Raw genomic sequence first — 10,875 nt, forward strand, 5'->3', positions numbered from 1 at the left:
TGACTTTGATCTAGATTACCTTGACTTAAAGATTTGTGGCTGTGTTTGTCAACACTAGGTAGGGTAATGCTCTTTCTTTTTTTTTTTTTCTTTGTGACTCTTCAGGCGTTTGGAACTTGCTGCCCAACTAAAGCAGTGGCACCTAAAAGTAATAGAGATCGTGAAACGGGGGCAGCACCGCAAGTCTCTTGACAAACTCTTCCAGGGCTTCAAACCAGCTGTGGAGTGCTGTTACTTCAACTGGGAAGTGGCCTACCCTTTACCTGGCATCACCTATTGCAGTGCAGATAAGAAGAATGCCTCGTTTTGTTGGGCCAGGGCGGTGCAGCAGCAGCGGGGCGCTAAAGGTGGGACCAGTGGTGAACCAGGTGAAGGAGCTCGCGGTGGAATGTCAGAAGGTGCTTCCTCTGAACACAAGTCACGGAGCAACTCCCATCTTCCCCAGCAGGAGGTGGCTGTTCGCCCTAAGGAGACCATTGTTGGCAAGAGAAAAGCAGTGTCAGGTGTGAACAGCGGAGGCATGCTGGTTTGTCTTGGTGGAAGGGTATCTCTCTCAATTCAGGATGGAGGTAAAAGCATGTATAAAGCCAGCAGCTCCTCCCCATCAGCTGGTAGTAAGGCCAAGCTTACACAGAGCAACAAGGGTTCATGCGGAAGTTCGAGTGGCGTCAGCGGGAAGCACCCCAGCGCTAAACGGCGAACTAGCAGTGAGGACAGTTCTCTAGAGCCTGACATGGCAGAACTGAGTCTGGATGATGGCTCCAGCCTGGCGCTTGGAGCAGAGGCCTCTAACACCTTTGATTTCCTTCCTCCTCCACCAGAGATGTTGCCCTCACCTAGCCCTCTTCTCCGAGAGCCACTCAAATACAGTGGTAATGCTTCAAAAGAGCGTGCATTTGAGACAAAACGTGTGCTGCCCTCTGCTGCTGATGCCCATGCCTGCTCCATTGCAACTCCTGTAGTGGTAGCTATGGATAAAGAGGTGGAAGTTGAGGCAGATCTGGATGAGAACGGAGGAGACGAGGACCCCGTAGATGATACTCAGCCCTCTGCGTCGCTCCCCAGCAAAGCTCAGCGGGGCCGTAGAGAGGGAGATGGAAGTGGTGCTTCAGGGGCAGCAGGACCTCAGGCAGCTGAGGCAGCAGCAGGAGCGGATGCTGTGGGTGAAGATGACTATCAAGCGTATTACCTTAGCGCTGCATCAGAAGAGGGAGCGGATAGAGGGGTTGCAGACAACAACCATGAGGAAGAGCCAGACATCTTTGCTGGCGTTAAACCTCTGGAGCAGGAGGGCAGGATGGAGGTGAATTTTTATTTTTTAAATTTTTTTCCCTTTAAACACATTATGTGCTAAAAAGTGGAGCCCAAAATTAACACTCAGCAAGAGCTAAATGTGACACAGGTCAATTTTTTTTTTTTTAATTGAGATTTATAGATCATTTGAAAGCACAATAAATAAGCTTTCCATTGTTTGTTAGGATAGGACAATATTTCACCAATATACAACTATTTGAAAATCTAGAATCTGCAAAAAAAAAAAAAAAAAAATCTTAGTATTGAGAAAATTTGCCTTTAAAGTTGTCTAAATGAAGTTCTTAGCAATGCATATTACTAATCCAAAATCCCAAAAAGTTTTGATATTTTTACAGTAGGAAATTTACAAAATATCTTCATGGAACATGATCTTTACTTAATATCCTAATGATAAAAGAAAAATCGATAAATACATCGTAGGGGTCAAAATTTTGTCTATTGCTACAAATATACCTGTGCTACCTAAGACTGGTTTTGTGGTCCAGGGTCACAAATAAACTTAGTCTCAGTGAAAAATGTATCTTGTTTTTTTTTTTTTTTGTTTTTTTTCTCCATTTGGTGACACATGTAGTCTATTTTTTGTGTTAATTCAACAAATTATGTGTATAGATAAATATTTTAACGAGAGGTTGAGATGTAGAGAATTTATATTAAGGCTGGCTGTTTTATAATTTAGATTTTTATACTTTTGTGAGTAACAAATTAGATACATGCACTGTTGTAAAATACATAAAATAATGGCTGGTGTTGCAAAAAGCTTTAAATTATTATTATTTTTTTTAATTCAGATTTAATTTTAAAAGATTTTCAATGGTATAATGGTGTGTTGCAGATACTGTTTGCCTGTGCAGAGGCACTCTATGCTCATGGCTATAGTAATGAAGCGTGCAGATTGGCTGTTGAACTTGCTCGAGACCTGCTGGCTAATCCGCCCGACCTGAAGGTGGAGCAGCCACAGACAAAGGTACCAAAACACTTCTGAAGACGACTTCAGCATTGTCCCAAAGGTTTCAGCTGTGACATAAAATCATGCTTGTGCTCACTTTTGAAAATGAATCTCTTGCTGTCTTGTTTAGGGTAAAAAGAGTAAGGTGTCGACGAGTAAACAGACGCAGGTGGCCACTAACACCCTGTCTAAAGTAGCCTTCCTGCTGACTGTGTTGAGTGAGAGACTGGAGCTCCATAACCTGGCATTCAACACTGGCATGTTCTCCCTGGAGCTGCAGAGACCGCCAGCTTCTACTAAAGCTCTGGAGGTAAAGCAGAAATTACGTTCATCCCATAAACCTGGTGATCTGCTTGTATGACAATTTAAGGTCTTGTTGGGGATGTGACTGATTTGTCCGATATAGAAAGTCTGTAGTATCATAATATCTTTATAGGACACAAATTGGAGAGAGTTTAGCAGGAATTACACTTTAAGACTGCATTGTAATGTTTTGATGCCTGATCTTGGAGCATTTTGAGGTCCATAATTCTGAGCTACTGTGCTTTTGCATTAGGTGAAGTTGGCATATCAGGAGTCAGAGGTGGTGGCTCTGCTGAAGAAGATTCCTCTGGGTCTTGTAGAAATGACTTCCATAAGGGACCGAGCAGAGCAGCTCCGTGATGGAAACTTCTGCGACTATAGGCCGGTTCTGCCCCTCATGCTGGCAAGCTTCATATTTGACGTACTCTGCACCCCTGGTAAGTCACACATCTACCTTTTCCCACCATATTAAAAATGCTCTTTAAAAGCCCCAAAATCCCTGTGCTCATTTTAAATTTTTTTTTTATCTTTTCACTTGCCTGTTGCAGTGGTCTCTCCCACGGGCTCTCGACCTCCTAGCCGGAACCGTAACAATGAAATGCCTGGTGATGAGGAGCTGGGATTTGAGGCAGCTGTAGCAGCTCTTGGTAAGAATTAATTTTTTATATATATATATATATATATATATATAAAACAAAAAAACAACCAGCAATAAGGTGTTGTTGTTTTTTTTTTTCCTCCATTCTGTCTGTTTCAATGGTCTCTACTTTTCTGTCTGTTTTTAAGGTATGAAGACAACAGTCAGTGAAGCAGAGCATCCTCTGCTCTGTGAAGGCACACGGAGAGAAAAAGGAGACCTGGCTCTAGCACTGATGATCACTTATAAAGATGACCAAAGCAAGCTTAAAAAGGCAAGCGTATTGGCGTTCTTCATGTAATATACACTGATCAGGCATAACATTATGACCACTGACAGGTGAAGTGAATAACACTGATTATCTCTTAATCACGGTACCTGTTAGTGGCTGGGATATATTAGGTAGCCAGTGAACATTTTGTTCTCAAAGTTCATGTGTTAGAAACGGGAAAAATGGGCAAGCGTAAGGATTTGCGTGAGTTTGACAAGGGACAAATTGTGATAGCTAGACAACTGGGTCAGGTCAAAGCATCTACAAAACTGCAGCTCTTGTAGGGTGTTCCCAGTCTGCAGTGGACTGTATCTATCAAAAGTGGTCCTAGGAAGGAACAGTGGTGAATTGGCGACAGGGTCACTGATGCACGTGGGGAGCAAAGGCTTGCTCGTGTGGTCTGATCCAACAGACGAGTTAATGTAGTTCAGATTTCTCAAGAAGTTAATGCTGGTTCTGATAGAAAGGTGTCAGAATACACAGTGCACTGCAGACCAGTCAGGGTGGCCATGCTGACCCCGTCAACCACTGAAAGTGCCAACAGTGGGCACGTGAGCGTCAGAACTGGACCACAGAGTATTGGAAGAAGGTGGCCTGGTCTGATGAATCACATTTTTTTACATCATGTGGATGGCCGTGTGCGTCGCTTACCTGGGGAACACATGGCACCAGGATGCACTATGGGAAGAAAGCAAGCTGGCGGCGAAGGTGTGATTCTTTGGACATTTTCTGCTGGGAAACCTTGGGTTCTGCCATCCATTTGGATGTTACTTTGACACGTACAACCTACCTAAGCATTGTTGCACCCCATGTAGGCCCATTCATGGAAATGGTATTCCCTCGTGGCCTGTTTCAGCAGGTTAATGCGCCCTGCCACAAAGCAAAAAATGGCTCAGGAATAGTTTGAGGAGCACAACGACTTTAAGGTGTTGATGTGGCCTCCAAATTCCCCAGATCTCAATCCAATCAAGCATATGTGGGATGTACTGAATAAACAAGTCAGATCCATGGAGGCCCCACCTCGCAACACGACTTAAAGGATCTGCTGCTAACATCTTGGTGCCGGATACCACAGCCCACCTTCTGGGGTCTAGTGGAATGTCATGCCTCAAAGGGTCAGGGCAGTTTGGCAGCAAAAGGGGGACTGACATAATATTAGCAAGGTGGTCATAATGTTATGCCTGATCGGTGTACATAAGCTAGGCTTCTGAAGCCATGTGATGGCATAGTTTGTGAAACGTACTTGAATATAAACTACCATTCAAAAGTTTTTAAAAATGTCACTTAAGCTTACCAAGGCTGATTTTATTTGATCAAAAATACAGTAAATCAGCAATATTGTGAAATATTATTACAGCTTAAAATAACTGTTTTATTTATTAATACGTTTTAAAATGAAATTTATTCCTGTGATTGCAAAGCTGAATTTTCATCTGCCGCTGCTCACTTCAGTCAGTGTCAGAAATCTTTATGTGCTGATTTGATGCTGAATATGAGAGAAATTATGAAATGATCTATCTGAAGTATCTTACTGACTTTTGAATTGTAATGTATGTAATTTATTCATGTTAGCTATCCCTTTAGGAGCATCCATACTTATTTTGAGAGTCTTAGCCATGATATCATGTTTAAGATGCAGAGAATGCCTTAAACAGTTAATGTCTGATGTCATCCTTGTGTAGATTCTGGACAAGCTTTTGGATCGTGAGAGCCAGACCCATAAGCCTCAGACTCTGAGCTCGTTTTACTCTAGCAAACCAGCCACCAGCAGCCAAAAGAGCCCATCCAAACACGCCACCCATGGTGCCAGCGGAGCCACGGGGGGAGTGTCAAAGCACACCCCTTCAGCAACATCAGCTGCTGTGCAGGGTGTGACCGGTGGGGGAGCGGCGGGGCAGCAGGGCGGTTTAGTGGGTGGTGGAGTTCAGAGCGCAGTGACGGGAGATGGCATCGCTGACAACAGAGATCAAGGTGAACCACATCCACCAAAGTATCATGAGTAAACACTTCAATTTTAAAGGGAAATTCACTGCCGAAATGTTGTTTTGAGTTCCTATTGAGTTTGTAGTGACCCAATTTAATTTTGACACTCGCATACTTTTTGTTTTGGCAGAGGGTGCGCAGTCAACCTCCTGTGAGCAGCAGAGCGAAGCTGCACCCTTCAAGCCTGAGGGCACTGTGCCCAGTCGTCTGGCGCTGGGAGGCCGTGGGGCGTACGGCACACGCTGCTGGGGGTCACCTGTACGACAGAAAAAGAAACATACCGGTGAGAGACAGTGGGTTTGTTCTGTGAGGATGCAGCACCTGTGTTTTCTATTTTTGTCACAAAATCACAGCAAAAATTCATATTACTCATTTACTCTCTAGGCTTTTTTAAAAAATTGCTTCCAAACATAATATTATATTATTTATTATTATTCTGTTTACTTTGTGTTTAACTGTGCATGAAGAAATTTGCGAAATTTGTGACGTGTTTTCTCAGGCATGGCAAGCATTGACAGCAGTGCTCCAGAGACCACCTCAGACAGCTCTCCTACCCTCAGTAGACGTCCACTTCGAGGTGGTTGGACAGCTGCTTCCTGGGGGAGAGGCCAGGACAGTGACAGCATTAGCAGCTCTTCCTCTGACTCACTTGGCTCATCGTCATCCAGCGGCTCACGCAGAGCTGGAGGAGGCGCCAGAGCCAAGAGTACTGACACCAGCAGGTGAGTCAAGCCTGTGCCCTTTTACCCTCACTGCCCCTTTTGAGGATTTGGTCTCATTTTTTGGTGGTGGTGGGGGGGGGGGGGGGGGGGGGGGGGGGGGGTACTTGGACATTAGTATTTCTTTGTGAGCTCTTAGCAAACAATTGACCCTTCGCAGACAGCTTGATTGACAGGCGATCTGACCACTTATGTCAAATCCGCCATTCTGTCCGACAACCAAATCAGACAGGAGAGTAGATTAACTACGGTGGACTTAAACTTAAAACATTGTGAGTATTGTAAGTAAAGAAGAAAAGACGATTGGTTCATGCATCATTAATCTAATAAGCCAGTACACTCATCTGTCATGACACATTAAAGAGCCACAAAATGGCATTTATTGTTTGAATTTCTTAAATGACAACATTTTAAAGCTGAGACCTTATTTCATACAAGAAGTAACCTGCTCTGTCTCATCTGTCAGCGTGTTGTCAGTTTCGTCTTTGCTCTGCAATGTATTTTTCACTGCGTGAGAACATGTGTAGTGTGAGAGCAGTTTGTCGGACATAGCAACAGTAATGAAGGAGGGCAGGTTTTTGCAAACAGTTAGTTAAATATCTAATTGAGTAGCTGTTGATTGGCTGAATCAGTTGATTCTCTGATCCCCAATGTCTGCAATTTATGTCACACATTGCCTCTTTCTGTCTTAGGTATAAAGGCCGCCGGCCTGAATGCCACGCTCCACACGTGCCCAACCAGCCATCTGAGGCAGCTGCCCATTTTTACTTTGAGCTGGCCAAGACTGTGCTGATTAAAGCTGGTGGAAACAGCTCCACCTCCATTTTCACTCAACCCTCTGCCAGCGGTGGCCATCAGGGGCCCCACCGCAACCTGCATCTGTGTGCCTTTGAAATTGGCCTGTATGCCCTCGGCCTGCATAATTTCGTGTCTCCTAACTGGCTGTCAAGGACGTATTCCTCACATGTGTCCTGGATTACAGGTGAGAGATAATTGCGTAATCTGCAGGGATCACACAAACTTCAATATGATTTATGACTACCCCTTGAAATGCAAATTTAATCTTTAAAATTCATAAACCTGGCTTTAGAGTATAAATTCAGAAGAGTGTAGTATAGTAGTGTGTTTCAGTATATTTTCCATCCATCACTATCTATCCATATATGGGCTATTTTGCAGAATTGGTGCAAACTGCTGTCCCACAACCAAAAACACATTTAAAAAGCATATATATATATATATATATATATATATATATATATATATATATATATATATATATATATATATATATATATATATATATATATACTTTGTAAATTATGAAACTTCATGTAAAAAAAAAAGTGTCCCGTGTCATTACTGAAACCGTGTATGTTTTAGTCCATTGGCTGAGACTGATTTTAAGTACATCCCTACATTTATGATCAGGAAATATTTATGTATCCCTCTCTCCCATAGCTACATGGTGAGTAGATAGGCCCCATCATTTTGAGGTAATTGTTAAAATATGAAAAATCTTTGTGTAACTTTAGAGTGTTACTACCAAACACCATTTTTCTATAATTAAACACTTTTTTGGGAGTTATTCCATAACATTTAGTTTTTAAATGTGTACAACTGTTCAGAACTCAAATAGGTAACCATGTGCTGATTAGCATCTTTGAGCTAGCTTCAGAAATATCAAAATTTGTCACTACTGAAACATGTCATGACATGTTTCAGTCACAAACAGTAGGTCATGACTGAAACATCTCATCATTTTGTCGATAGTGACAAAAGGGAATACACAATCCTATAATTGGAGGAAATAAACAATTTTAATACAGTTATGCATTTTTTTTTTTTTTTTTTTTTTTTTTTTTTTTAAGTGTTTTAGTAGTGTTTTAGTATGTAGTTGAAATTCTGTAATGTGATGTATTCGCTACCAAAACATTACTGTCACTACCAGAAAAGTGCAGTCACTACCGAAACATGTTTTGTCAAAAAATAAAGTATACTGAATTATTAACTAAGATGTTATGATAGTGTTTGGTTCAGTGCATATTTAAACTATTGAATCCTTAACTTTGAAATCAGTATGATCAACTTTTTTCCTTTTACAAGAAAAACATGGATTTAAAATAGAACATGTCATAAATCACGCTTGAAATATTGTTAAAATTCTAATCATTGATTTACCTATAATGTAATAAAATAAAAATATATATTTATGTGGAAGAAGCAAAGAAGCAGCAAAATCTTAATAGGTCAATTTAACCCTTTTTATTAAAAGATAAATTACTGTGTTTGGGTCGTGACGAATGTAACTTTCTGAAAATACAATATGAGCATTAACTGCACAATTACTAGAAATGCGTACCTTGGATATTATACAATTTGCATACATACAAAATTTGTGGAAAACTCTGACTTTCGAACTCTGACTTTGCACCAGTTCTGTAGAATGGCCCATATTTGGATGCATAGATATGGATGCATAGATATAGATAAAATAGGTGGATAAATAGTTTTCTAAAAATGGGTCAACAGGCAAATGTGCCTGTTGTTTGGTTTTGAATTCTTTTGTCTTGTTTTCACAGGCCAGGCCATGGAGATTGGAAGCGCTGCCCTCAACATCCTGGTGGAATGCTGGGACGGGCACCTCACGCCTCCAGAGGTGGCATCACTTGCAGACCGTGCATCACGAGCACGGGATCCCAATATGGTGCGTGCAGCGGCAGAGCTGGCTTTGAGCTGCTTGCCTCATGCTCACGCCCTCAACCCCAATGAGATTCAGAGAGCCCTGGTGCAGTGCAAGGAACAGGTATTGTTCAGCACACCCTACATTCATTGTACATCATAATCCACACATTTTTACTCATCTAAGAACACTATTCTGTATTGTGTCTTTCAGGATAATGTTATGCTGGAGAAAGCTTGCATGGCAGTTGAGGAGGCTGCAAAGGGAGGCGGTGTTTATCCTGAGGTTTTGTTCGAGGTGGCTCACCAGTGGTATTGGCTATACGAGCAAACAGTGGGTGGAGGCTCAGGGGGCCAGCGAGAGGGGTCCGGCCGCTGTGGGGCCAATGGTGGAGCAGGAAGAACGCCACCCGAGGGAGGCTGTGGTATCCTGGATAACGTTGGAGCCTTGGACTCAACAGGTGTCGCAGCTGTGACTACAACAGTGACGGCAGCCGCCGTAGTACCTGTCATTTCCGTCGGCTCCACCATCTACCAATCGCACGCGCTGCCGGGCTCAGCCATGGCACACACGCAAGGCCTGCATCCCTACACCACCATCCAAACCCATCTGCCCACCGTCTGCACCCCGCAGTATCTGGGTCACCCCCTTCAACACGTTCCCCGTCCTGCAGTCTTCCCCGTGTCTGGGGCGGCCTATCCACAAGTATGAGCACTTTTTTTTTCCCCTTGTGATATGATTTATAGGTTTAATTATCTGTGCTTAGCATTTTTATTTGGGTTTGTAATATTATTTGTCTGCATTTAAACTTAAGGTGATAAATACTAAATTTAAGCACTAATGCAGACTCATACTTGGCAGTCAGTGATGCATAGCGCAACTTTCCTAGCAGAATATAAATGGAGAGAGACTCCTACGAGTTTGATTATGTGTATGATGATTTTTTACAGTTTTTCCCCTTGGATTAACTTAATTTTGTGGCTTTTAATTTTTCAACGGCAGGTGTATGACTCGAGGAAGGCGTATCAACCTGGTTTTAAGAGCATCTGTTTGTCTTCTCAGGGAATGCACCCTGCTTTTATTGGTGCTCAGTATCCGTTCTCTGTGGCTACTGGCCCTCATCCTCCTATGGCAGCGACTGCTGTCACTTTCCCTGGAGTTCCAGTGCCGTCCATGACTCAGATCGCTGTCCACCCATATCATACCGCAGAGGCAGCCCTGCCTCTTAGCACTACTGTGGCAGGTGAGGACCACAAGTTAGATTACAGTTCCATCTTCACATAAACACAATTTTTAAGCATATTTTGATGTTATGTAGTTTAATGCAGAACAAATGCGAAGTTATTCACTTTTGCAGCAACTTGCAAGAAATGAATAGTACTTCCATCAGATATTTAAAATGATGTATTTTTATATAAGAGAGCCAAATGAAATCTTCCAACAGCTGTTTTATTCTTTGTAAGGACAATTCATCTCAGTGGCTGCCACGTTGAGATCACTTCACCAACCTAAAACTCATTTTTATCTCAGAAAGCCCCCTACTTCAAGTAGAATTGAGTGGGGGAAAAAGATCAATCGGTGCATCTTTCTCTGAAAATTTGGTTTTGATCCACAAAAATTCAAAATCAATGGACCGTTTTCACAGTCTGTGATGCATTTCCATAATTATTTACATTATAGATGTAGTTTTTATTAAAAAAAAGTTCATTATAACCAGTGTTGGGGAAAGTTACTTTAAAAGTATTGCATTACAGTATTACGTTACACCATTAAGAAAGTAACTAACTGTGTTACTTGGATACTTCTTGTGAAAAGTAATGCACTTGGGGTTCCTTTTGTGTTACTTTTTGTCACCTTGGCTGGGCTTGCTTATTTATTTTCATAACAAAGCTCAGGCTAAAGGGATTGCTTTTGGTCTACACCTCATTCCCAATTTCTCTCAACATGGGCACAGAAGAGGTGTCAGTAAATAAATGGGAAAACAAAGCATCTCTGATATTTTCTTAAAGTGAAAAGTAA

At 42.1% G+C, this 10,875-nt stretch overlaps 1 protein-coding gene across 3 annotated transcripts in view; it reads left to right on the forward strand.

Moving 5' to 3' along the window:
* The window catches only part of zswim8 (zinc finger, SWIM-type containing 8), a 42,295-nt gene that overhangs the window by 22,726 nt on the left and 8,694 nt on the right, over positions 1-10,875 (forward strand). For 2 of the 3 annotated variants that reach the window (XM_051125735.1, XM_051125733.1), the window contains exons 10-22: positions 106-1,303; positions 2,147-2,278; positions 2,391-2,570; positions 2,817-3,000; positions 3,112-3,210; positions 3,350-3,474; positions 5,154-5,442; positions 5,585-5,737; positions 5,954-6,176; positions 6,866-7,155; positions 8,756-8,979; positions 9,070-9,561; positions 9,859-10,099. In XM_051125735.1, the coding sequence (XP_050981692.1) occupies positions 106-1,303; positions 2,147-2,278; positions 2,391-2,570; positions 2,817-3,000; positions 3,112-3,210; positions 3,350-3,474; positions 5,154-5,442; positions 5,585-5,737; positions 5,954-6,176; positions 6,866-7,155; positions 8,756-8,979; positions 9,070-9,561; positions 9,859-10,099 (3,830 nt within the window). The remainder of the gene's footprint in view (positions 1-105; positions 1,304-2,146; positions 2,279-2,390; positions 2,571-2,816; positions 3,001-3,111; positions 3,211-3,349; positions 3,475-5,153; positions 5,443-5,584; positions 5,738-5,953; positions 6,177-6,865; positions 7,156-8,755; positions 8,980-9,069; positions 9,562-9,858; positions 10,100-10,875) is intronic. The other variant, XM_051125734.1, reaches the window with a different exon arrangement.

The sequence above is a fragment of the Labeo rohita genome, chromosome 13, assembly GCF_022985175.1.
Source record: "Labeo rohita strain BAU-BD-2019 chromosome 13, IGBB_LRoh.1.0, whole genome shotgun sequence".
In the NCBI taxonomy this organism is placed as follows: domain Eukaryota; kingdom Metazoa; phylum Chordata; class Actinopteri; order Cypriniformes; family Cyprinidae; genus Labeo; species Labeo rohita.